Source organism: Hippichthys cyanospilos, chromosome 20 (assembly GCF_059441005.1).
Source record: "Hippichthys cyanospilos isolate Australia breed blue-spotted pipefish chromosome 20, RoL_Hcya_1.0, whole genome shotgun sequence".
Lineage (NCBI taxonomy): Eukaryota > Metazoa > Chordata > Actinopteri > Syngnathiformes > Syngnathidae > Hippichthys > Hippichthys cyanospilos.
Window position 1 is genome coordinate 11,470,348 of NC_142388.1, and position 26,577 is coordinate 11,496,924.

Consider the following 26,577-nt stretch of genomic DNA (forward strand, 5'->3'; position numbering starts at 1 on the left):
CCACGCCCACTGAAGAAAACGCTCGGGGGAGTTGATCACGTGTCCAACAGCGACACTCAACATTGGTAAGATCACTGCGTCAATTATAGTTTTATATTCATAGTGACCGAGAAGTGAAGTTTGAATGCAAAATCGTAATATTAATGATACACACCCACATCATCAGTCCTTCTTTACAAAGTCTGCAAAGTAATTTATGGAATAAAAGTACCCTTTCATTTGCATAACCCCGCCCACTGTGAAATACCGGAAACGCTCTTTCATTGGTACAACAGTGACTCCCAATGTCGGAAAGGGGTACTATGGTCACATGAGGCTGATCACCTGACTCGCTCCTTATTTACGCCGCCCTAACCAGCTTCAGTAGAACCAATATACGGCGGTGGATATTTTATTGTATTATAATAATGTTACACGTCAACAATCCGCTAATGAAACTAGGAAGTGCCTTGTACGATTCCTTTGACGCGTTAGCTAGCTGCTAGGTAGCAGCTAGCTATGAAGCTACTCATTCATACCCGCCACCCCTGTGTAAGCGAACTACTCATTATCGGGCAGATGAATGGAACGTCTTATCTGAATGACGTCTAAAATAAGCTAATGTTGCGCTTGGAAATAGGTGAAGAAGGTGGACGAATCTCGGCGAATTCGTTTACGATCGCTCGCTGCCAGCTAAGAGGTCTAGCTGCATAGCCATGTCATTGTAGCTATTTAGCCACTTCGCTTATTTATAATCAAGTTCCGCTTAAATATGGCTTCAATATTGGATGAGTATGAAGATTCCCAAAACAGCAGACAAAGCTCGCAGAAGCACGGCCGCCTAGCAAGCGCCAACATCGGGATAACACACTCAGGTAAGCCAGGGAAGTGATTACAACTAGGCGTGTTTCGAAAATTGTGGGATAATGTTTGCGTAATAAATCCAATGTTTTCTTGCAAGGGTTCGTCAATGTGCGACTTGAGGAGGAAAAGCCCATTTTCAACAAGCAGAGGATTGATTTTACGCCGCCAGAGAGGATAAATCACCTGGCAGTGTGCAACAATCAACTATGCATGAGTCTGGGAAAGGACGCCCTGCTGAGGCAAATAACAATTATAAACAACCACTGTAAATGATCACTAGTGCAATTCTTTTTGATTGGATTAGATGAAGAGTCGGTGACAAGCTGTGATTAGTCCAGTCGTAGATGTTTATTGAGGCCTTTTAAGAGGAGTTTTAGGTAGATGAAAAAGACTGATAGGAATGTTTGCGTGATTTTTTTTGTGTGTGTTCTTTGCAGGATTGATTTGGCTAAACCTGATCACCCTAATCAGATTGATCTTGGAAGAAAAGATGACAGCAAAGTGCACAAACTCTTCCTGGATCCCACTGGTAAGAAAATCAGCGTGTACATTTGTTTTCCAGGGTTTACATATTTTAATTTAAAGGGACAGTGTGTAAGATTCAGACCGTTTTTTTTTTTATTACGGATCGCAAGAGGTGCTGCATTTTCCATTGTACGTAGCTATAACAGACATGGCAACCTCCAGGAGTGCTACCCCCCATGTAATATCAATTAGTGGTAACTAGACTCATGATTATATTTAAAACATACTTTAAGAACGCCTTTATTTGCAAGTTTTTTAAATGTATCGTAATTATTTTTTTCCTTTCTAATGAAAAACAGTCTAAATCTTACATCTTGTCTCTTAATGTCCCATAATGTAGTCTGCTGCTCGGGGTACAATTATACATATGACAATCTCTTGAATCTTTAAGGTGATGCAAGAATGAAGCCACAATAGTACAACAATACAGTTGTATGTCCTACACAAACGCAACATTTTGAAGTTATTTTTATTTGGGTTCTGAGTGATCTAACTGATTGTTTAAAAATATTTCTGGTTTATGATTGGATGAATCCAAGAAAACCTGGAATTCAATCTTGCCAAAATACAACTATTTCTCTCATATTTGATTTTATTTTCCTGAATTACATTTTTTTCCTTGTAAAATTGCTTTTTTGTTTTAGATTAGTGTATGACTATGTATGTACACAACTCTTATAGCAATAGAGTATCAGAGACAATTTTTATGATGTTTTAAGATCTGATGATCACATAGCCTCAGCAAAATGTGCAACGTAGTATACTAAAAGTAAGACTTTATTGCAATCAGATTTTTGTTTGCTCATAAAATAAAATGAATAAAAACATCTCAAAGTAGATGAATTTGCATTCTTATTTGAGTATTTGAATTTATTCTTTATTTTCTTATTCTTGTACTAAATATTTTTATCTCTAAACCTTTTACATTTTATCCTATTAAAATAACATTTTAATATCATTTATTTTGATAATATTCATTCATTATAATGTAATATTCATGTTTTATTGATCTGAAATTCAACTTCGTAAGTAAGTCTTGTAAAAGAACATTCGCATAAATCATTTTTATTGCTTTTTCTTAGTAGCTTTGTGAAAAAATAAATAAAAAAAAATAAAAATACAAATTTGTAAAAAATAAACTGGGCCTTTTTCTCACGTTACACTTTCTTTTGTGATCCTTCTACTCAGACTCAAAGTTAGAATATGTACATACATTTAAAGAGATTTTGAGAGCCAAATTTGAACTTGGCTAAGATGAGTTAATAACATACAATGACTTGGGAATGAAAAAGCCAAGCTTCACATCTCTATTCCACATTTTTTTTTTTTTCTAGGTTCCCACTTGCTGATCAGCTTGAGCACCAGTGAGTGTCTCTATCTGAACAGGAACACACAAAAGGTGAGGAGTCTGTCTCGCTGGCGCGGCCACCTGGTGGAGAGCGTGGGCTGGAACAAGCTGCTGGGCAATGAGACCAATACGGGGCCCATCCTGGTCGGCACCGGCCAAGGCATAATCTTCGAGGCCGAGATATCTGCCGCAGAGGGAAGCCTTTTCAATACCAACCCAGACCAGTATTTCCGACAAGTGAGTCTACTCTTTTGCTTGCACAGTTCCAAATAAAAAGCAAAGCGTGCTTGCTACAAGTTACTATGACTTTCTAAATAAAATACACCCAATGATGCCACTTTAAATATAGTTCCGAAGTTTCACAAATCAGATCAGGGTAGCACTTGTGCTTGTTGGGGAATACTTGGCTGTTTAAAAAAAAAAAATACATGCAGTAAGTGCATCACTGAAAAAAGTTTGAAAACCACCGTCTTAAAATAAATCTGGTATTGCTCTTATACTGATACCATGTACCAGTTGTTTTTCTGCCACTCAGCTTTATCCCGGCACCTTTTTTATTTTTATTGTATTTTTTTACAAACAAACAGAAAAATATCTACAGCAGAGCTTCATTGTAATTTAATTCCAGGTTCACTCCCTGGAAGAAGATGGGAAGCCAGCGCCTGTGTGCTGCCTGGAGGTCGAACGTGGCCTGGAGAGCAAGTATTTCATCATCGCCACCACCCGCAAGCGCCTCTTCCAGTTTGTGGGCAAGGTGGCCGAGGGCACGGAGCAGCAGGGCTTCAGCTCCATCTTCACGCAGAACCAGGACCTACTACCCAGCTTTCAGGAGTTCCCTGCCAACATGGGCTACAGCGAGTTCACCTTCTACACGTCCAAGCTCCGCACCTCCCCCAAGGCCTTTGCCTGGATGATGGGCAATGGGGTGCTTTACGGGCAGCTAGACTATGTCAGGCCTGACTCGTTGCTCAGTGACGTGCAGGTAATACCGTATGAGCAATTTTTGCGGGATTATGTTTGACCCTCGCTGTCCGATGTGCATTTCTTTGGCAGGATCATTTGATATTATTTCAATTTAACCAAACACGGATGGCACAATGTTCTCTTAATGCAGGCTATTTAAAAAATGTGCTTTAATTTCAATAGAAAATGAACAAAAGCCAACAGTTTATTCAAGCCCCCATTTATTTAATGATTATTAATACTAAAATATGAAAATTAAATGAACAAAATGCAGCTTTTATTGTACTGTTATTGTTTTAAAGTACTGATGGCTCCACTAAATGATATTAATATTATCACACTCCTCCTGACTAATAATTTCTTCAAGTTCGGCAGGCCAGTTTAAAAAACTTAGCGTTTGGCCCCCGGGCCGTAGTTTGCCCATGCCTGGTCTAAATGCATGTACAGTGCCAGTCAAACGTTTGGAAACTTTGAAATTCACACGATTTCAAACACATGTAGAAGTCAAGAAATTCAAGCTATTAACGTTTCTTTTATTTTTTTTAATGCACAGCTCCGAATTAAAAGTCATACCAGGTTATAAAGTATCATCCATGTCATAAAGCTAATGGCGAAAATCCTAAGATGTGAAGGGCTGTTATTGGGCAAAAGGTGCCCACTTTGAAGAATATGAATTCTAAAACATTATTTTTTTGGTTAACATTTTGTTGTTTACCAAATTGATTCATAATGGTGGTGACTTGATTATTAATTGACAATTAATACATTCATAATTAATGAACAAAAACACATATTTAGAGGGTGTTCCCAAAGTTTTGGCTGGTATTGTATAAATGAACTAAATGGACCAATCTTTAGTATAGCTCAAGATGTCCCCTGTATTAGCTCCATTATTTTTGACAACTAGTGTCATGTTGTATTCATCAGGTGTGGGAGTACACAACCGACATCGACCTGTCCCTCAACAAGCCCATCTCCATTGTGCTGACCCAGTTCCATTTCCTGCTTTTGCTCCATGATCGCGTCAAGGCCATCTGCACGTTGAATGGCCAGGTGGTTCACGAAGATGTGTTCCCGGACAAGTTTGGCCCACTCAAGAGAATGATCAAGGACCCGTCGGGTGGCCTGGTGTGGATCTACACAGAGCGGGCCGTATTCCGCTACCACATCCAGCGCGAGTCCCGTGATGTGTGGCAAATGTACATGAGTATGAACAAGTTCGACCTAGCTAAGGAGTATTGCCGCGAGCGACCCGAGTGCATGGACATGGTTTTGGCCAAGGAGGCCGAATACTGTTTCCAGAACAAGCGCTACCTGGAGAGCGCCAAGTGTTATGCCCTGACGCAGAACTACTTTGAGGAGATTGCGCTCAAGTTTATCGAGGCTAAACAAGAGGAGGCCCTGAAGGAGTTCTTGCTCAAAAAACTGACCATTCTGAAACCCAATGAGAGGACGCAGATCACCTTGCTGGTCACCTGGCTGGCCGAGCTCTACTTGAACCGGCTGGGCCAGTTGGAGGACGATGACGGTAAGGTGGGCATCCTTTTCCGGGAGACCCGCGATGAGTTCCGCCAATTCCTGAGCACCACCAAGCATCGCGAGTGTCTCTTCAACAACCGCGGCACCATATATGACCTGCTGGCCAGCCACGGCAACGTGGACGACATGGTTTACTTCTCGGTGGTTATGCAGGATTACGAGAGAGTTGTGTCCCACTACTGTCAGCACGATGACTACTGCGCCGCCCTGGATGTGCTTGCCAAGCATTGCGACGAGAAGCTCTTCTATAAGTTCTCGCCGGTGCTCATGCAGCACATTCCCGAGAGGGTGGTGGACGCCTGGATCCAAATGGGCAAACGGCTGGACCCTAAGAAGCTCATCCCGGCACTGATGAACTACAGCCACAAGGGAAGCAGCCAGCAGATCAACGAGACTGTGCGCTACATGGAGTTCTGTGTGCATGAGCTGCATGTGACGGAGGAAGCCATCCACAACTACCTTCTGTCGCTCTATGCCAAGTATAAGCCCGACTCGCTGTTGCGCTACCTGGAGGAGGCGGGCACGTATGCCTCAGAGATCCACTACGACCTGAAGTATGCACTTAGGCTCTGCGCCGAGCACGGCTACCTGCGTGCCTGTGTGCTAGTGTACAGGATTATGGAGCTCTACGAGGAAGCAGTGGATCTAGCCCTGCAGGTAAGCTCAATTACAAGTTTTCCCTTAACTTGTGAGCGTTCCTGTTATACCGCCTTGTCCGCAGGTGGATGTGGATTTAGCTAAGAGTTGCGCGGACCTGCCTGAGGATGACGAGGAGCTGCGAAAGAAGCTGTGGCTGAAGATCGCTCGACATGTGGTGCAGGAAGAGAAGGACGTGAAGAAAGCCATGAACTGCTTGTCCAGCTGCGACCTGCTCAAGATCGAGGACATCCTGCCTTTCTTTCCTGACTTTGTCACCATCGACCACTTTAAGGTCGGTAATTGGAGGTTCCATCAGGACTATTTTGCTCTACCCGGTTAGGGTACAGTGTTAGACTTTTTTAATGTCAGAATGTTGTTGCTGTTTTAGGGCCCAACATACTTTTTTGAGGGTGAATTTTTGAATTTTGGCTTACCAAATTTCTGGTAAGCAATGAAACAGTCGAATAATTCAAAACGAAATCATGAATCATATCTGCTTTTCTTAGGGCTCTTAATGCTTACAGCTATAGTCTATCAATTACAGACAGAACATTTTTAAATTTAGTAATTAATCAATATTTGGGTTGCAACTAATGATTGTTTAGATCATAGATTTATCAATTGATTAGTTTCTCAATCTATCAATAAATTGGACAAAAAAGTTTTTCATACCTCTATTAAAAAAACAACTTATTATGTCTATTCGACATAATTATTTGATTACGTTTTTTTTTTCTGTAACAGAAATGTTGATCATTTGTTTTCAAAGTTAAAACGAATGTGTCAAATGTTACAAATGATTTGATTCAACACAAATATAACTTCTGTTGCAAAACGTATACCATTTGCTTTTGGGAGAGAAGAATTTAGGAATTTAAAAGGTATCACAAATAATAATTATTTGATAATCAGTTATATTTTAATTGCTATGCATTCTAGTTAACATGACGCGAGAAAAAAATTGCCATTGGGTCATGTTTGTCATTGTCTTTGTTTTATGTTGTGATGTCAATTTAAATATTCAACCAATTTTGCAGATTTTTAAAACACTAATACAGTCCTATTAATCAGTTACACCCCACATTTTAACAGTATACAGTGGTGCCCTCTCAATATAAATGACCCAATATAAAGGTTTCTCAAAATAGAAGTTGTTTTTAGGCCAATCGTTTATTTTCTTTGAGTTCAAGCAAAATTTTGAGATGTAAGGTGTGTATGGTGGCAGTGAACTCCTCTTAACTCACTTCACAATGCAGCTGGATTGTAAAACCTGTGTCTTGTTGCAGGAAAGGCTAGGGGGAAAAACTGCTTTAAAATATCTTCTGTGTCTCTTTTTGGCTTTCAGGAGGCCATCTGCATTTCCCTTGAAGAGTACAACAAACATATCGAGGAGCTAAAGCAGGAAATGGAGGAGGCCACAGAGAGCGCGAAACGAATCAGGGAGGACATCCAGGAAATGCGCAACAAATACGGTGTGGTGGACTCCCAGGACAAGTGTTCGGCCTGCGACTTTCCGCTACTCAACAGGCCCTTTTATTTGTTTCTCTGTGGACATATGTTCCACTCTGACTGCCTCCTGCAGGTATACTGCACAACATATGGTCAGTAGAAGTGTATAATTTATACAGATGATTCATTTGGACCTTTTCCACACTTCAGGAAGTGACGCCTCACCTGTCTGCCTACAAGCTGAGTCGTTTGGACGAGCTGCAGAAGAAGCTGTCTGCCTCCACGCAGGCATCCAAGTCGCGGCACCGACCAAAGCCAAATGAGGAAGGAGACACATCCAGCCTCGGCAAGGGCGGTGCCACTCGCGAGCAGATGAAGTCCGACCTGGACGACATGATCGCCTCTGAGTGCGTTTACTGCGGTGAGCTGATGATCAGGTCTGTGGACAAGCCCTTCATCGATCCAAAGAAGTTGGAGGAGGATAAATCCAGCTGGCTGTGAAGGACAAAGACTGGGTCGGATTTAGCAAAGAGAGACGTTTGTCCGGTTGCCTGTTAGTGCCTCAATCGTAACCACTACTGAGAACGTTGTCAGCTTTTTCTGTTTGAGGCAGATTTGGAATACTTTTACAGTTCTGAAAGACATAGCATAATGTAAACTCATACTAGAGTTCCGAACACATACACACATTTCAATAAAAACAATTAGGATGGAATAAGCATTATACGCACTGTTTTGCCATATTATGTTTTGCGCTTCTTTTGTCTAGACATGGCCTGCTCCTTAATCTCCAGGGATCTCTATTTCCTGCTCTGTATCTGTCTTAACAAAACCATGGAAAATTAACAATAAATTAATTAATTATGTGTGAACCTGCGCTGGCCTGTCCTTAGTTTTTATAATCTATTATTTTTAATTGTTTTAATAAAGTAGCATGCTAAATACATTTGTAAATAAAAACAAATTGTTATATGTATGTGTGGATGAATTCAAATCAAAAATCATATAAACTATTCAAAAATGCAACTGATTATTTTAAGAATCAGGTCATCTTTTCATTTTATCACTGATGAATGATTTTTTTTTTTTTAAATGTGTCATGCCGTCAGTCATAAACGACAATTTTTAATCCCTGCTTTCCGATCTAAAAGCAGACATTAAAGTCATTTGATTCAACACTGATAGTCTATTTTGATAAAGCAGAAAAGAAATATCTAATTCTCTAGGGTGGAATTCTGGAGATTATAAAGCAATTTTAAATTCATAATTGATCATTAAATATAATCCATTAGGTTTGATTAGTTGTGCCTGTTAAATACATTTATGTATAATAATAAATGTATATATAACTTTATTACATACATTATGAAACTTGTAAAATGTATGTATTACATAATTCATTTTATAACACTGGAATAGAATAGAATAAAATAGAAAAGAATATAATGCCTTTATTGTCATTGTACTGCTGGTATACACCAAAATGTGTCTGGCACCAAAAACATGTCACAACTTATTCATAAATACCAATTACTAAATCGATTCTTAAGGTCTATTCTGCGATAAAAACATGTTTAACGAATTGAGGTAAAAACATAATGATAACGTATGCGATATTATATACTGCATTTATGTATCCTTGCATTATTTATTTTTAATCTGCATATCTATTATTTTCAATGCCTGCAAAATATACTTTATCGTTTATACTTATAACTGTGCAAAACTCGTTTAACTGTACTTACAGTTAAATACGCATCTTCGTTTACTTTTATGACATTAACATGTTTCATAATTACGTAATGGTTTACTTTGTACTCGGCCATTCCAAATACGGAGTTCCCTCACGATGACGTACGACGTAGCTCGGTAACCTTCACAGAGAGCAGACTCTACTAATCGACATCAAGAAGTCACTTACGTGCACGCAGTAACTTCAATTAACCACAACAATACGCCATTAAATCCTCACTCTGATTCTTTCTGACTTATTTGTGGGTTTTGTGTATGATCAATGTGGACGTTCCCTCGTAAACACGCCAATAAATGATCATCCGTCGCTCTGCGTTCGATTAAAAAACCTGCTCCTTGCTTGTGCCTCCATGGCGTCGTGTCTCTGTGCTCTCTCAGTAACAGAAAGTGGCCGCCTCTCCGCCGCCGCTGCAGACTCAAAGCTCACAGACTCACTCGGCGCCTTTAACCGCCATTTTGGAGTCAGGGAACCGAGAGTCGGCAGCAGCGGCGAGAGACAAGTGAAAGGGGCCACACGGGGGGTCGAGGTGAGAGACACCGTTACGGCAAAGGAGCAATGGTGGGGGGAAGATGGCCGGGAGGTAGAAAAGAATTAAAAGCATGGGGACCGCTCAACGCGCTCATGACCACGACTTGTGCTTCCCCCTGCAAGGACACTCGATGCGAGGGTGCGCCGGTTAGGGCCTTGCCACTTCTCCCTACCAGCAGGCTAGACAATTAAAGTCATTAAAGCGGTATCTTAATATATAGTTAAAGCAGAGGAGGTGGTGGCCTTAAAGAGACAGGGCGGCTGTGTTCATTTCATATTAATGTTACGTGCTCGAAGACTGTCAAAACTCCCTTTAGCATCCCCCAAGCTAATGCTAATAGGGACCCAAGTTAAGCAGACCGGCCCACACTGCAGTCCAACTGGGCTATGAAACACGATGCACCTTCTGAAAGGTGAACTGAGAGCCCCTCAAATTATGTTGATGCGATGCAATGCGGCTAAAGTGTTAGCATCTGAGCTACGTTAGCTCTTTGCTACATTAACTAGCTAACCGTTCAAACACAGTTCAAGGTTAGCCACCTAGCTAGCATATGCTAACTAGGAAAGTAACAAATGGTGACAACTGGTTAATCCACAATTTCCCGAACACATAAAGATCGATTTTAGTGTTATTAAATACGTATATTGTCAGATCACGATGCTGGCGGTAAGTCAACTTGTGTCTGTTTAATGGAGCGTCTAAAATCAAACAAGCACGCCTGCCTCACAGTCGTAAGGTTCGGGGTTCGAACTTCAGCTTTGCGTGATTTGTGTATTTACTCCCGCGCTTGCATGAGTTTCTCCTCCCCCTCATGCATGTAAATCGATGAATTTATACAGACGTTAGATTGTTTGTCTAAATGTGCTTTCCGATTGGCTGGCGACCCCAGGGTGTGTACCCCACCTCTTACTCAAAATCAACTTAGATAGATACGGTACACTTGTGACCAGAATGAGACTCTAGAACGAACACATAGACACGTTCTTTCTTCTTTCGTATTTCCCCAATTGGGATTTTCTCTCCAGTATTTTTTAATTTGAAAGCGATTGCGTATTTTTCTTACATTTTTAATTGGGCCTCAAATAATACTTACTAATTTAATTAATCTGTCAATTATTTTGCCATTGAATTGGAGTAAAACATGTTTGAATTTCCACCTATTTATTCTAAACCACATTTCAAATTGACAGTTCAAAAAAAAATCACAAACATAAATATGATTCAGTTGTTCATTTGGTCTCTAATGTCACAAAACGGACATACATACAATATTTTTTCCTAAAATAAACATTTTAATTTGAGATAACTTGTTAATCAGCCCGCTTTCATGGAGTACTACAGAAATTACATCAGTTTTTGATGTTGAAAAGCTGAAGTGAAGCTGGATGAAGATGCATTTGGACAACTTTAAACTAAAAAGCTGTCTCAACAATTTATTGGTTATCAAGAATGATTATCTTATTCAATTTGTCGATTAATCATAGCATATTGATTTTATAAGAATAAATTGGCATTAAAAATATTTAGATATTTTCACAATTGTGTGTCTTTCATAATAAATATGTTTTTAGTCTTTAAACATATGGTCCACTTTTTTAGGCATTTTGAGCTGGAAAAAACATTTTGTCTATAGTTAATTTGTCAGCAAATTATATTCATGTACACTCTGTATTTTGTGACTGTAAGATTTAGCTACAGATAGGAGGGGAGGTGTGTTTATTGCTGCATTTACCGTAATGCCCCTAAAGCTACCACACGCATGCGAAAAATTACCCATATGCACAGGGAGTACAGTGGGCCCCCGAGTTACGAGATTAATCCGTTCTGCGTTTGGGCTCGTAAGGCGAATTCGCCGTATTGCGGGCAAACCAAAAGTCAAATGTGTCAAATGTTAAATAGCTAATGCGTTAAGAACCCCAGGTAAAATCATCAAAATTGTACATACATATTAAAAATTGGTATCAAAATAGTATGGTAAGTGCTACTTATATATTATATACATGTATACAATCAGAAAACATCATAAATACAAAATATAGAAAGGATTTATTTACCTTTGAGTGGTGCTTGTTATGCCCCTATTCCCTAGTAAAGGTAGCCTAGAATAGGCTAGCTTCGTATTTCTTGATTATCTCCAGTTTTGTTTCGTAATAAATCATCTTCTTACTGTCTGTCTTTCTCATATTTATATTTTTGAATATATGTAATACATACATATATGTGTGATATTGGTGGAGATAATATAAAGAGGACAAATGAAACAAATCTCCTATATTCAGTATAGTGGAGATATTAATAAAAATAACTTTTTACACTTTAATGCTCATACATTATCTTTGTTTAGGGTTCTTCTGTGTATTCAAAATCCTGCAACCAATAATGACAGCACTTACAGAGGAGGTAGGCCCTCATTAGAGAACTTTGTTTTGTCCTTGAAGTTGTGTGTCTTTTTTTGATTCAATGGTCCTTTTGTCTTTATTTTCTCCTGTGCAGTAAAAAAAAAAAAAAAAAAAATCCCTGCCCAGCTGGGCGGGTGGCTGTATCAGGAGTACATGGCGTCAGGGCAGGATGGGCGGCCTGAGCCGGCCGCCGTGGTGGGTGGTTCGTCAGGCCTGGCCAAACCTCTCTACCTGCAACGCTTGGAGCGCTCCCTCAGGCTAGAAACCTTTCTGCGCCAAACAGCCGCCATCTTTAACAGAGATGTCACCAGGTACTGTCAAACAATTCTTCTTGACTATAATTCCATCATTCCTGCTATATTGTGATTTCTTTAAAACTGATTTTATGAATCTTTACTACACATTGGAATGTCTGTTTTTATATTTGCCCTAATTTTCATATGTAACAGTTTAAAAAATGTTTTCCTCCTGAATTCTGTACAAGTCTTTGTAAATTTTTGCTGAGTGTATTTCCATATTATAACTTTTCCAGCGATGATAGTGACGACAGCGATGGCGCCCTGAGCTCCGGGCTTACCATCGAACCCATGACGGTGAAGATGGAGCCTTGTGACCAAGGGGACACACTTGTCGAAGGCAAGCCTCTCAATGGTGTTCTCCTCCAAGGTAAAGAAGCAAGATATTTGTCTCAAAGATGTCATCATGAAACTAAAAGTAGTTTTCTTCTTTGTAGACGCAAAGATGGACAAGGCAAACCTGTACAATTTCTCTAAAATGAAGAAAAATCGGAAATGGTTGAAGGTGAGAATATCTTGCACTAATTTTTCCTAATGTACTGTCTCTAAATGTTTTTTTTTTTTTTTTTTTATTTGGTCAGAGCCTATTGTTGAGCGACAACACCACAGACTCTGACACGGACTCGGATGACTCGGACTTCTGTATGTCACGCGATGAGTTGCACGACATGCTGAGGCTACACCGTTACACTAAACAGCACCAGAACAAATTCCACATGGACCGCGAGGTAATTGGAATACCAGAAGTGTAATTTGGAAACATTAGTACATATTAAAAACTGCCACATGTGTGACTTCACAATGGTTCCAGTTCGAGTTAGCCATTCATCCATTTTCCATGACATATACACCCCAATAGAAATTTGTTAAAGAATTCAAAATTCCCAGTGTTCTTGAGTGGAGTATCAATAAACAATTGATTTAACATTTTCTCCAAATGGTTGTGCTGCAGCTTCAGCAGTACCAGTTTTACAGCACGGGCCTCCTTTCTAGTCAAGACCTCTTCTATGAGCAACAACGTCACTTCATGGGCCCGAAGAAGAAGAAAATCAAAGAAGAGAAAAAATTTAAGGGTAATTAAAGTACTATTATTATGTTCTCATCATCCTTTCGTAAAGAAAATATTAACGTAGCAGTTTTCTTCTTAGCCAAGCTGAAAAAAGTGAAGAAGAAGAAGAAACGTGGTGAAGGCGACTTTTTAGACGAGTGCCTCCCTTATGTGGCAAAGACCTTTGCCAAGTTCTCGCAGGACGCGCCAGCGCCCATATTGAAGAAGAAGCACTTGAGTGTGGAGCAGTTGAATGCACGCCGACGAAAGGTCTGGCTCACCATTGCCAAGAAGGAAATCCCCAAGGTAAGTAAGACTCATCTTTGCTATAATCTAACATATTTTCTGTGACATTTTATAACCGTTCTCAAGTGTCTTGCTAATGTTTTAATAACATTAGACCAACACCTTTTCAGAAATAGGCAAGTCACAAAAATAAAAAGTACTTGGTGCTTCATTTCAAACTTGAGTGAGCAAATTTAGTTGTTTGTATACAATTAAAAAATGTCCAAATATGTCACCTCCATTTTGACCTGTTTTGCAGTCTTTCAAGCAGAAGACCTCCGCTAAGAACCTTGTGTTAACCAATGCTAAAAAGGTAAATCCGGTGCATTTTGTCAATGACCCCAGGTGAACCCCTGGAGAGCGCCTCTTTTTTTTCCTTTTGTCCCATCTTCAGTTGGCCCACCAGTGCATGCGAGAGGTGCGGCGCGCTGCCATCCAGGCACAGAAGAACTGCAAGGAGACGGTGCCTCGCGCCCGCCGCCTCACCAAGGAGATGATGCTCTACTGGAAAAAGTACGACAAGGTGGAGAAAGAGCACAGGAAACGGGCCGAGAAGGAGGCACTGGAGCAGCGGAAACTTGATGAGGAAATGAAAGAGGTAAAGGGAAAGCGGCATTTCAATATACAGTATTATTATAGTATAGTATTATATAGTGTAGTATGCTTTCAGATTCTATACTTTCATTTTGACGCGCCGTCACTGTTTCCAGGCCAAACGTCAGCAGCGCAAGCTCAACTTCCTCATCACGCAGACAGAGCTCTATGCCCACTTTATGAGCGGCAAAGCCTCTGCTGGCTCGCTGGGGGGTGACAATGCCCAAGAGGAGATTTTGAAGAAGCTGGATGACACCACTGCACGGCGACAGATTGACATTGGTGGAGGCGTGATGGTCAATGTGGGACAGGAGGACTACGGTACGATTCATCTAATTTCCAATAAATCATCACCAAAGCTCTAAAATGTGATTATATGCTTTCAGACAGTGAATACTACAAGTCCCAAGCTCTTAGGAATGCACAGGAGGCGTACCACATCCATCAACAGAGAGTAAGTTGATGGCATGCTGTTTATGTACACATTTGAATGTTTTAGTACAGACTCCAGGATTTTTCCTGGCTCAAATTGACCAAAGTGCAATGATTGTCAGATAACATATTTCATGATGTCAGAGCTTTAAGAACCAGAGGCTCACAAACTCTGCTTTCTTGAAATATTTTGAAATTCTCCATTGCAGACACGCATGTTTGATGAGGAGTCCCACGACAGCCGCTGCGCGTCCTCCTCCGTGGCTGCCGCCTCTAGTTTCGGTGAAAGCTACAGTTTGTCTAACCCATCCATCCAGGCTGGTGAGGACATCCCGCAACCCACCATCTTCAACGGCAAGCTGAAGGGTTACCAGCTCAAAGGCATGAACTGGCTCGCCAACCTCTATGAACAAGTAAGCCAAAGTGTTATTAGGAATGGGCCATGCTTAGAGTGAGTAATCTCAAATGTTCTGGTGAATTCCTGCTGGGTCGCAATTTATGCTCTTCAGGGCTACTGCTCCTGCCTGTGGAAAAAAAAGGGTCACTCTGGCCATGGAATAGGCTCATTTAGCCAGGATTGGATTCAAATGCTTTGATTCTTCACAGGGTATTAACGGAATCCTTGCAGATGAGATGGGCCTTGGGAAGACAGTCCAGAGTATCGCCCTGTTGGCCCACCTTGCAGAAGTAGGTGCTGTCAAAGAACCGCAATGAGCTTCTTTCTGTTATCACTTGCTCACAGAAACTAAATCCTATACTTCCTTATACGTGAGGGAAGACTAACATTCCAACTGATAGCACGTTAGCCTTTTACCAACTGCCTTTAGCACAGGGCAATTCGTAAACCCTGATCGATTGTGTTTTCTCTACTCAGGTTATCAAATGTTACGCTAATATTTGCCCTGTTTTAAACCCTTCTGCGGTAGCATGAAAAGTCAGAACAATCTCCACTTTTTTTCCCTTGACACAGAGAGACAACATCTGGGGCCCATTCCTCATCATCTCCCCCGCATCTACGCTCAACAACTGGCATCAGGAATTCTCGCGCTTTGTGCCCAAGTTCAAGGTGGGAATCTTCGGCACAGTTGAAGAAAGATGCTCACTAGGAGGCAGTATTCTGTCTGAATCCAGTCAGTGCCACATATGAAAATGGTCTACGTGCCATGGACACACACACAGACTCATGCATGTGTTTTCCCTCCAAATCTAAGAATAAATCAGCCCCAGTCTATTCTACTAATGAGCTGTGAAAAGAGCGTATTACACAATTTGAAGATAAGCTTCCTCAAGACTGACCGAAAACAATTCAATGGCGGCCGGCGTTGATCGACGTAATGATGCAGAAATGCTTTTCACATCACATTTGTCAGCGACCTAAGAATCGAAGCCGTGATTCATGCTTGCAGCTGAGCTAACATGTTTCCTCTGGGAGCGTCATGTTGGCTCTGTTTTCATACTATTTTCTCAGTTTTTTTTGTAGTAAAATAAATTCATACCTTTTTATAACTATACAGTAGGATAGGATTAGATCAGGGGTCTTCTGATGTTTTGTTCCTAGCCAAACTGGGCAACTTATTTTGTTTTAGGATGCCTTTCTCGTTTTGAGATAATTTTGTGTTTTGCGCAGATGACAAAATTTGCCAGAGATAGAAAAGCAGACTTGTATTAATCTTCTCCCTTTGTGTCTCAGGTGTTGCCATATTGGGGAAACCCTCATGATCGCAAAGTTATTCGTAAATTCTGGAGCCAGGTAAGCAAGATATGAGCATTATATAACTAGTTTCTTCTTGTGTGTCTAAATCAGCTGTCATGTGTCTATGTGTGTGTGTTCAGAAAACCCTTTACACTCAAAATGCACCGTTCCATGTAGTGATCACCAGCTACCAGCTGGTGGTCCAGGACGTAAAGTATTTCCAGAGAGTCAAGTGGCAGTACATGGTTCTGGATGAGGCGCAGGCGCTGAAAAGCAGCACAAGGTAAGCGTTTGTATCATTTCATAGTGTTTGATTTGCATTGTTGGAAAAAAAAAAAAACACTCGTCTCTACTTTCTTCGATTTTAGTGTGCGGTGGAAGATCCTCCTCCAGTTCCAGTGTCGAAACCGGCTGCTGCTCACAGGGACACCCATCCAAAACACAATGGCGGAGCTGTGGGCCTTGCTGCACTTTATCATGCCCACGTTGTTCGATTCCCACGAGGAATTCAATGAGTGGTTCTCCAAGGACATCGAGAGCCACGCCGAGAACAAGTCGGCCATTGATGAAAGTGAGTAGATCTGTCTGTTTGGTTAAACTTGGAGAGAAAATGGAAGGTTGTCTTAGTCACTTAATAGTCTGTGATCACTTTTTGAAACCCTTTTCATAAAAAAAAAAGTTTGGCCTCTATATTTAAGAAAAAAAATGCACCCATTTTTTTAATGATTTGGTTGGTGGTTTGTAGTAATATTTTATCAAGTCTGCCAAAATGTTTATCACAGTTTACCAAAGTAAAAGGTGACGATTGCAAATTAGTTTGATTAAAAAAAAAAAAAAAAAAACATCTGATATTTTTTCCCGTTGAAGCTGAAATTCTTAAGATTTGAAAAACCTTTGGTTTTTAAATGATTAATCCATTATCAAAAATATTTGTTAATTTGGTAACCGATTAGCTGTCAATTTACCATTGTGTGTCCAAAGGAAATGTTTATCAAATAGAATTGGCCATTAATTTGACAGTTGATCTTTTATTCTTGTTGGTTCACAGACCAACTTTCGCGATTGCACATGATCCTCAAGCCTTTCATGCTGCGCAGAATCAAGAAGGATGTGGAAAATGAGCTCTCGGACAAGGTACAACACAAAGACACACAAACCAACTTCCTTCTCCCACCACACAAATGTCAGGCAGGATATATCATTATGATGGGTAAGCACCGCAGGAACTAAGACAAAGTGTGGTACAATGTAAACCTGCACCTTTGCTCAATTCATCTTCTCGGGCAGCTTATTGACAAAGTAAATGTCATATAGCCATAATGAGCCCTTGCTGGTATATCCGTGAAGGTTCTGTTTGGAGGCTCAGGGGTCGCTTTACACACTCAAAACCCCCTCTGTGGAAGTCAAAGGTTGACCATTGCTTCACATTTATCTTTCCTTTCCCCTTTTCCTTTCGTATCACGAGGTTATGTTCACATCAGCTGTATTTCTTTGTGTTAATTTCTTTCCTTCAATGTAAATCCTCACTGCTCGTTTCTCATGCCCTTGACCCAGATTGAGATCCTGACTTACTGCCAGCTGACCTCTCGGCAGAGGTTGCTCTACCAGGCCCTGAGGAACAAGATCTCCATCGAGGACCTGCTGCAGTCCTCCATGGGCACGGCCCAGCAATCCCACAGCACCACCTCATCCCTCATGAATCTGGTCATGCAATTCAGGAAGGTAAGGAAAAGTAAGATTTTATGTTCAGTGTTCAATTTTTGGTTATATCACCCAGTCCTGTTGTTTCACCAGGGTTGATATACAGTACAGTACAATAATGACCGTTTTTTTTTTCTTGCAGGTGTGCAATCACCCTGACTTGTTTGAACGCCAGGAGACGCGATCACCTTTCCATATGTCCCTCATGCCCTTCGTCTTGTCAAAGTTCCTCTACCGTCATGGGTTGCTCCATGCTCACAGCCAGGCCACAGACAAGTACGAGACAAGTACTCACACACACATACATGCATAGCACTGATCTTGACCACACAAAACATGTCTCTGTTTCCCTATCAGGTCACTGCGATTGCTGCTTTCTCCCTTTTCCCCAAATCATATCCAACAGTCGCTCTTTCACAGGCGAAGTGAGTAGCTTTAAAATATTAAACTTCCAAATTTGATCTTATTTAATATAATTGCTTTATTAACCAACCCAGGTGATGATGAAGGCAACTGTTTTTCCTTCCTGCGCTTCATTGATGTGTCGCCGGCCGAGATGTCCAACCTTATGCTGCAAGGCACATTAGTAAGGTCAGTTAGAGTATGATTCGCTTTAGAAATTGAAAACAAAATGCAGTTTTTGGCTGAAAATGTTTATGATTTTAATGTTGCAGTGCTTTAAAAGAGCTTATGTTTGGTTTTAATGTTGATATTTCACAACAATAAACAGCTTAAAAAAAGAAATTACAGCAGTGGCATAAAATACAAGTTGATAGAATGCCATGTCAATAGTTCAAAATGTGCTTAAAATAACATTTATTGCAATAAAAGGGGAAATGAACTAAGATGTATTACAATGCAGTTTCATTAAAAAAAAATCAATATATGTATGAATGAAATGAAAAAACTAAATAATAGTTAATACGTCTGTTTGCACATTATATCAAAACAAGTGGAATAAAAAAGGAATAATATATGTGTTAAGGCTTTCGCCAGACAAAAAGAGGAAGTGTAATTTTTCATAGCTCTAATGCAGTTAACGGTGAGCGTGCAAATATTGTTTTCATTCTTGGTTCTGATTTTTTAATGCCTATTCTCTTTACCCCATGGTGCTCTCATCTCTAGGTGGTTAGCCCTTTTTCTCTCCCTGAAGGCAGCGTACCGACTTCATTGTGAGCAGCTGTTTGCCACCCAGGAAGAAGGGGCTGGGGACGACGGGGGGTCACCACGGTCCAGGACTCTGTCTCGCAAAGACCTCCTTTTGTGGATGCACAGACCCTCATCCTTCCCCTACACGCAAACCAGCCCTGTATTTCGAGTAAGTAAGAGAGGTCTTGCAGCAACTATTTCAAGGTTCGGAATTCCCACCAGATGGCACTATGTATCCAACGATTTCTATTTACCACTGTACTCAACATCCACACACAAATTTGTAGTGCACAGCTGGAAATATGTGATTTATCTCGCCACATGGCAGTATTCATCGTTGCTAAGATGCAGGTCATCAGACATTTACATAACACGTTTGGCACTTTAATTTGGCTTTTGACATTAATCTACTGAAGGGCTGTACTCAAAGACCTCTGCAACATTTGACACAAAGACACTTTCAGGGGGTGAGATCATTTTGAAGTATAGAAAAGTACTGTGTAATTCAACTGAAAATTGTGTGTAATTGTATTTCCCAACAAAGTTTCCACATGTATATCAATACTTAATGTTTTTTTGTATCAGAACCTGGTCTTCACAGCACTCAGGCCAGGCATGGTTGGACATGTTGACATGACTATCCACTGTCGACGTTCTGCCACGTCTCGACTATGGCCCTGCCAGCCTGCACTCCCACCCAAGTTTCTGCTTGCAGCCACACCGAGGGTTTGTACATTTGTGTCATTGCTATATGTTAACATGCTAATAGTATTTTATTATTTCACATTTGAATGCTTAATAGTGGCATATTGTAAAATCTTTTTCAAACCACGTAGGCACTTTCATCACCTCTGTTGCTGTGGTATTGATCTATAAATCGCGTAACACCAAAGGACTTTACTTGTCATTTTGTTTCCCATGTATTTAAAGTCATGATCTCATCAACTAGGTCACTGCGGTTCCCATGGAGCGCTACTGTGCCGATCGAAGCGCAGAGCACGAGTGGCGGGTGATGCGCGTCGGGGGTGGCGCTATCTTCAAAGAGTGCTTCCTTTTTGGCACGCCCGATCTGGCCTCTGACTGGCGCCGGAGAGCGGGTGCTTTCTTCCCACAACACCCTGGTGGCGTGATGGCCGTCTTCCCTCAGCATGGCTGGTCCTACATTCGGATACCAGGTAAGTTATTTGACGTTGAAGTTCAAGCATCAATGACACGTAGTCATAAGATGAACATCTCAGTGGTCGGAAGAGCCAGTGGCAATTGCCACAAAAGGTCAGCTCGGTGTTGAGAAAGTCGGTTGAACCGGGCCTGTCAGCATCCCTTACGTGTATGTGTCATCACTAAGATTGGAAACACGTACGTGTGCTTGAGCTCAGAGTCTGGCTTGGTATAGTTGTGGGTCACTCCGAGCAAAGTGGAGGCTGATGGATGTGTGGCAGGAGAGAGGCCGTTGCACTTTTGCACACAACACTTCCCTTCTCATTGACCTGCTTACAATGATAAAACGGTTGCTTGTCATACTTTTTGTTGACCACCCTCCTTTGGCTGGAAATCCTATTTGGCAGAGTGTGAACTCACATGTACATTTAAAAAAAATGGGAGTATAAGACAAAACAAAACCCAAATATGCAAATCTCTGGCAACCAAACCTTAGGTATGGATGGGTCCACTTGGCGGCAGTGCTCACTTTTCCTGTAATTTAAAAATGAAAATGTAGCAAACCATCTAAAGCCTAAAATGCGGTTAAAATTTGAGGACTAATAGTCAAGATGGACAAACATGATGATTGAGACTAGGTTGAATTCACATTCTGATGATATCCAATGACCCCCACCCCCCCCCCCCCCACCCCCACACACACACACACCCCTAAAAAAACAAACAAAAAAAACCCCCAAACAAATAGGCATTTTATGTTGCTTGCTTTGTTCATCAGTGTTTTTACGCCAAAGTGAGACAAGTATTTGCGTGTGTCTGTGAGAACCGTCTGAGTGCTCATGTGAAGTTACAAGGAGGTGGACAAAGCCAGGAAGTTGATGTGCTTCTTATTGTTCAAGTGCTACGTTAGGTAACACTATTAGATGCGCTGTGTGTGTGTGTGTTTGGATATACATGTGTGTGTGTGCGTGTGTGTATGTGAGCCAGGGCTATGAGGTGTTCTTTAAGACTCTCCCTTGTGCTGAGTCTGACTTGCAGTCAGGACTGTGTTCGGTGGTCCATGAGCCAATCTGAAGCCTGCGTCCCAGTCGGCTACTTCTTTCTCAGCCTCAGAAGGAAGGAAGTGACCCAACGGCGCGGCACCCGTCCTCCGCCAAGCACATTGTTGCCACATCAAGGCTCTAGATATGTACAGTAGCTCGGCTGAAGGTTCCCAGATCCCCCCCTCCCATGTACACCTTTAAGAACAAATGGCAGGGCTTGAATGACTGTTTGTTTTGACCGGCGTAGCGTGAGTACGATGCTATCAATGGAGGAATCTAATCAAGGGGCTTATTAAGGAACGGGGCGGCACAGGAGGAAAAAACAAAGCCTGTGAGGGCATATTGTGCATTTTGTGAATTTTTTTATATCGTTCCCAGATGTTTTAACTCAAGGTTGACCGATATAGGTTTTTCGGGACTGATACCGCTATCGATTATTTGTAGTTAGAGGAGGCCGATAATCGATATTTGGAACCAATATTCATTTGCAGTAAAAGCGTAAAAATTGACGAAAAAAATAGAAAACAATAGCTCCAGAAGTGTCGGATTTTTCTAGACTCAGAAACAACTCTTATAAAGTTGAATTAAACAATTAGCGCTCTGGAAATTTTCCATAGAAAATACAGTAAAAGTTAAACGTAACTACAATGACTTGTCTTTGAAGATTGATAAAAGTCAGGGTGATGAATCCAGAGGTGGGGCCACGGGTTGCAGGTGTTTTTGTTTTTTGTTACTGTTGCTCCCATGTTGATTTCACCATTGCATGCTTTGCACACAGCTTTCCCTGGTGTTGTTGACCAAATGAAATACTACCAGACTGCACTTTTTGACTTAGGTGCATCCATCTGTAACAAGGATTTTTAAAAAAAAATGAGAGTGAAGTGTTAACGGTGGGGCCCACATGCGCTGCCTCTTCGCCCGCTTATCAAACCCGAAAACGGAAATGCGTCATCGGTATAACTGGAAGTACCTCTATTGGCAAAAGGATGAAAATATACCTTAATATCGATACTATTATGTGTGAAATACAATGAACTGAAACCTACGGCATTCCTGCTTGACAATTCACAGAGGATGGCGTCAGCTAGCGTTACCATGCTGTTTGATGAGCGCGGCCGCCCTAAAACCTGAAAAAGGAAATGCGTCATTGGTATAGCCGGAAGTACTGCAATCGGCAAGACCTTTCATTTCCACAAACAAAATATAAATCAAGTTGTAAATAAATGTTTACTTTTTTTACAGGGTTTATGCAGTTAGTCTGAAACAGAAAAAAACCCTTCCAAGTGCATCAAACTGCCAGATATTAAAAAAAAAAAAAAATCCATCTTTTTCAACTAGAAACATTTATGAACTGTTTGATGCTGAAAAAAATGTTGAATCAATAAATAATAATAAATGTAAATTGATCTGTAACATTAACACAGGAAGCATAAATATCTTAACTTTTTACTGGACATAGTGGCCGTTTTCAGCCTTTGTTAGGCACACGTTTTTCTGTTTTTAGGTTCGAAACAGGCAAACATTTTCAGGATTTTGTTATGGACACTGTTACGGACTGTTACGGACACTTTTGATTGTTTTGACTGTTTAAGGGGTTTAAAGGGTTAAACATTTTAACCTGAAGAAAAAGGCATAAAACTGAGCTGTTTTTCATCCACATAACCTTCATCATTAATTGTTATTGAGAAAAAAAGTGTTGTTGACAGCAATTTAAACATGTTTATGACTCTGTACACACTTTGACAACGAGAGTGCCACTGCACCACTTGTCGCTGTGGATAAGCAAATACAGTGGGCCCCCGTGTTACGAACTTAATCCGTTCAGCAGCTATGCTCGTAACTCGAACTGCTCGTATGACGGGCAATCCAAACCTATGTTAATTAGTGAATGCGTGCAACGCGTGCAAAAACCTTAGGTAAAAACATCACGACTTTATACACATATTAAAAATGAGGAACATAATCTATTGTACAGTTAAATAAAATAACATATACAAAGGAAAAATGACATTTACCTTTGGGGCGACGTGGCTTGAGCTGGGTGGAGGCGGAGGGGAGCAGAGACCAACCCGCTGAATTTATTTATTTATTTTCTGAAACGGGAACTTCTCTCAAACTAGAACATACGGTATCACCAGCGATTTCCTTCTCTTTAATCCATAATCGAAGAAGCCTCTCCATTTTGTTGTCTACCGAGGTCCGTCCCCCGGCATGGAAAGTCTTGCCCTTAGAAGATTGCCGAGTGGTTACGGCCATACTCACGAGCAAGGTTAACTATGCATGCGCCTCCTTTGTATTCTTTTTTTATTATCTCCTGCTTCGTGTCTATTGTCATCATCCTCTTACTTCTTCCTTTACCGCCACTAGCAATTTTAGCAGCCACGTCTAACTGATAAAGTTTGCAAAGTCTTCACAACACACCGACCAGCTGTGCCATCAAGCTAGATCCATGTTTTTCAACCGCTGTGTGCTGCGGCATCGTGCCGCGGCACAGATATTGTCAGTTATGCCGTGGGAAATTATTCCCCCAGTCCGCTGTCTAAATTTACGGCATTGACTGTGCCGCGGACAGCACCCCCCCAAAGAGGGGGACAAAAAACGCCACGGTCCACGCTCGTAAGTCGAAAAGTTCATAAGAGGGGGAGTTTGTAAACCGGGGGCCCACTGTACACATCGCACGATAAAAACAAAGTCTTCTGCTTGAGATCATCTGGCCTGTGGGGCCCGACCCACAATTTGAGAAGGACTGGTGAAAGTTCACAGATAATGTTCGCAAACATGGTACAAACAGGCAATTCAGATAAACGTACAAGTCTTATTCATCGTTGAATATGTATCTAGCTCACATAAAAATATATATTTTGTAAAATAACCACTGCAAATTGCAGTAGTCCTTTGTGCAAAGAAAGAGCAGTGAACTTATTTCCTAGATCTAAGTTAATTTAATTTCTGTCACCTTTGATACACAAAACAAACCCATCATGCTCGACAGGTGTAAAGAAGTAAATATGACAAAATATATAAACAAGATAAAAATCAAATATTAAATACCGCATAAAAACTCACCATGAAAGCAGGGTCAATGAAACAAATAAAACAAATAAATAAAATGATGAAAGAGCAAACGGTGAAAAACTGTTACAAGAAATATCGAACCTGTACTTCTATTTTTCAAAAAGACTTGTGAACAATCCGGTTTTCATGCAGCAACAATTTAGGGAGATCTCAGGCATTCAAGATGCTCAAACCCTTTCACAAAATGTTGTGGACTCCTGTTTCTAGTATTTTATTGAGCAGTGAACTCGGTGCAGGGAAGCCAAGTAGCGCGTTACATGAGAAAACCAGTCAAATTCAGTTGTATTTAACTTTAAATTGTAACACATGTAAATAAAACATATTACAGCTCTTTGTTTTAAAACTTTTATTGCAATTTTTTTTAATTAGGTAATTTTATTCCATTTTCATGTGCAGTTGTTTCAGTTGCACTGTATATTTTTTTTTCTAGTTCATTTTTTATTTGTCAATTGGAATATATGGAAAACATGCCCTGTTATGAAACAGAACTGTTTTGCTCCCACGCTTAAAGATTTATTTGTGGAACATTCCAGTGTGACACCAAAATAACCTTCTGCTGCCACGTCGACAACATTAATTAAAAGAACCCCCTCCACAAAATCACCACCTTCTCATGATGCGGCGCCAATTGACGGATCATGTGTGCGACAAGAGGGTGTGACTTTGAGGAAAAGCTTTCAAACCATCGAGACGATTGTATTTGGAATGCGTAAGCGAGCATCAGTCGGGTCCATGGGAGAGAGATGCCAGCATAACCCACATTGGGGGATGTGGGAAGTGCAGCCCGGCCTTCCTGTTCCTTCAAAGGAACCCTGCTCTTGGTTAAAAAATGGCAGGAAGTGCTCTGATAGCCGGGGCACAAAACAACATGGTCGGGCAGGCTAGCTTTAGTTTCATCCGAGTGGCACCGTTGACCCCTCGCTGGAATCCAGTTCAAAACGAAATGTCTAGCTCAGCAGGTTACAGGCCCAGTAGTCTAGGTCTCACAGTAGACTGAAGGGGGAGACATTGTCCACATTATTCGTCTATATACAGTCTTTTTTTTTTTTTTTTTTTAAATTGGCGTGACCGCAGTGATTGAGTCGGTTCTGTGGCGGGAAATCTGGAAAGTCTTAATCAAGCCGTCTCCGGGTTGCTGCATGTTTGTGGCTAGGCATTGTCGTCACGTTCCTCTCGGGTTTCTGTGTATATATTTTTTTTTGAAAGGAATCATTTTGGGATCACAAATGAGAAAATATACATTGTACAATAAATAGACCACACTCTAGTAATGTGTGGTAATGCAGTGTAAGTGTAAGAATGTAATCTTAATCTTTTGAAACAGTTTTAAGGGTATTCTTCCATTATTGTTAAATGTTTTGTATTTTCACAAAATGTTATCTTTTTTTAAATTTGTCATTTATTTGTTTTTTTTTTTTTTTTTTAAATATTTTTCTGTTATACATGTCTTTATAAATTTAAACAATTATCTTTACCCAAGGACCCCTGGATTGATTTGGAAATGAAATGAAAATTTACTTTCCATAGGTTTTTTTCATACTTTTGCATCGTAGTTCAGATTTGGTATTTTTTTTTATTGTGTTTTAACATATGTTTTAAATTATTCATTATACATAGATAGATCTAACATAATAAAAGTACAGCAGTAACTGAGACTGCCACCTTGGGCTGTATTCTTGTGCAAACTAGTTAATTGTATGCCGTTTGTAACCCCAGGTTTTGTCATTTTTCATCAATATTGTTTTTTTATTTTTCAAACATACAATACATACACATATCTTTTGTTTTTCTCCATTTTCATTTTTCAATAGTAGGATATTTTAATTCGTTTTTTCAATGCATACCGTTCAGAAACCATCACAAACCGTATTTTTCTGGACAATATTTTTTTTGAATTTCTCTAAATGTTTTTTGTTTCTCAACTTTATGTTAAAATAAGGGCACCACTGTGCAAACAAAAAAAAAATTAATTACAATGTATTCTATGTTTTTCATCTAATTTTTAAATTAATTTTGATGATCATTTTACAAGATTCTTCTCTGTGCAGTGTCCATAACCTTGGTCGGGAACCAAGGCTCCCCTGTCAATAAGTTCCCGATTTTGGGCATTCAAAAC

The 26,577-nt window shown here is 40.5% G+C and overlaps 2 protein-coding genes across 3 annotated transcripts in view; both read left to right on the forward strand.

The window, feature by feature from the left end:
• The first annotated feature begins 278 nt into the window (after window positions 1–278).
• Window positions 279–8,178, forward strand: vps18 (VPS18 core subunit of CORVET and HOPS complexes). Its single transcript, XM_088404000.1, has 9 exons — window positions 279–854; window positions 941–1,082; window positions 1,281–1,372; window positions 2,703–2,953; window positions 3,345–3,698; window positions 4,607–5,875; window positions 5,940–6,149; window positions 7,203–7,439; window positions 7,517–8,178. Exons 1-9 carry the CDS (start codon window positions 752–754, stop codon window positions 7,805–7,807), a joined length of 2,949 nt encoding a protein of 982 aa, XP_088260126.1. The 5' UTR covers window positions 279–751; the 3' UTR covers window positions 7,808–8,178.
• Window positions 8,179–9,455: 1,277 nt separating this feature from the next.
• Window positions 9,456–26,577, forward strand: part of ino80 (INO80 complex ATPase subunit) — a 35,206-nt gene continuing 18,084 nt past the window's right edge. The window contains exons 1-26 of one of the 2 annotated variants that reach the window (XM_088403879.1): window positions 9,456–9,585; window positions 11,933–11,988; window positions 12,082–12,298; window positions 12,520–12,653; window positions 12,721–12,788; window positions 12,865–13,011; window positions 13,236–13,356; window positions 13,432–13,637; window positions 13,876–13,929; window positions 14,011–14,214; window positions 14,327–14,531; window positions 14,597–14,664; window positions 14,852–15,055; window positions 15,249–15,329; window positions 15,613–15,708; window positions 16,333–16,392; window positions 16,476–16,618; window positions 16,704–16,906; window positions 17,384–17,469; window positions 17,890–18,057; window positions 18,179–18,312; window positions 18,394–18,461; window positions 18,534–18,627; window positions 19,162–19,354; window positions 19,771–19,911; window positions 20,135–20,360. In XM_088403879.1, coding sequence (XP_088260005.1) covers window positions 12,141–12,298; window positions 12,520–12,653; window positions 12,721–12,788; window positions 12,865–13,011; window positions 13,236–13,356; window positions 13,432–13,637; window positions 13,876–13,929; window positions 14,011–14,214; window positions 14,327–14,531; window positions 14,597–14,664; window positions 14,852–15,055; window positions 15,249–15,329; window positions 15,613–15,708; window positions 16,333–16,392; window positions 16,476–16,618; window positions 16,704–16,906; window positions 17,384–17,469; window positions 17,890–18,057; window positions 18,179–18,312; window positions 18,394–18,461; window positions 18,534–18,627; window positions 19,162–19,354; window positions 19,771–19,911; window positions 20,135–20,360 — 3,262 coding nt within the window. In that variant the 5' untranslated portion in view covers window positions 9,456–9,585; window positions 11,933–11,988; window positions 12,082–12,140. The remainder of the gene's footprint in view (window positions 9,586–11,932; window positions 11,989–12,081; window positions 12,299–12,519; window positions 12,654–12,720; window positions 12,789–12,864; window positions 13,012–13,235; window positions 13,357–13,431; window positions 13,638–13,875; window positions 13,930–14,010; window positions 14,215–14,326; window positions 14,532–14,596; window positions 14,665–14,851; window positions 15,056–15,248; window positions 15,330–15,612; window positions 15,709–16,332; window positions 16,393–16,475; window positions 16,619–16,703; window positions 16,907–17,383; window positions 17,470–17,889; window positions 18,058–18,178; window positions 18,313–18,393; window positions 18,462–18,533; window positions 18,628–19,161; window positions 19,355–19,770; window positions 19,912–20,134; window positions 20,361–26,577) is intronic. The other variant, XM_088403880.1, reaches the window with a different exon arrangement.

What these genes read in the sequence shown, in the direction of transcription:
- vps18 (XM_088404000.1), top strand. Translation starts at nt 752, where the DNA reads ATGGCTTCAATATTGGATGAGTATGAAGATTCCCAAAACAGCAGACAA. An exon ending in CAGACCAGTATTTCCGACAA is followed by an intron (nt 2,954 to 3,344) that starts GTGAGTCTACTC and finishes ATTTAATTCCAG; the next exon opens with GTTCACTCCCTGGAAGAAGA. An exon ending in CGTTGCTCAGTGACGTGCAG is followed by an intron (nt 3,699 to 4,606) that starts GTAATACCGTAT and finishes TGTATTCATCAG; the next exon opens with GTGTGGGAGTACACAACCGA.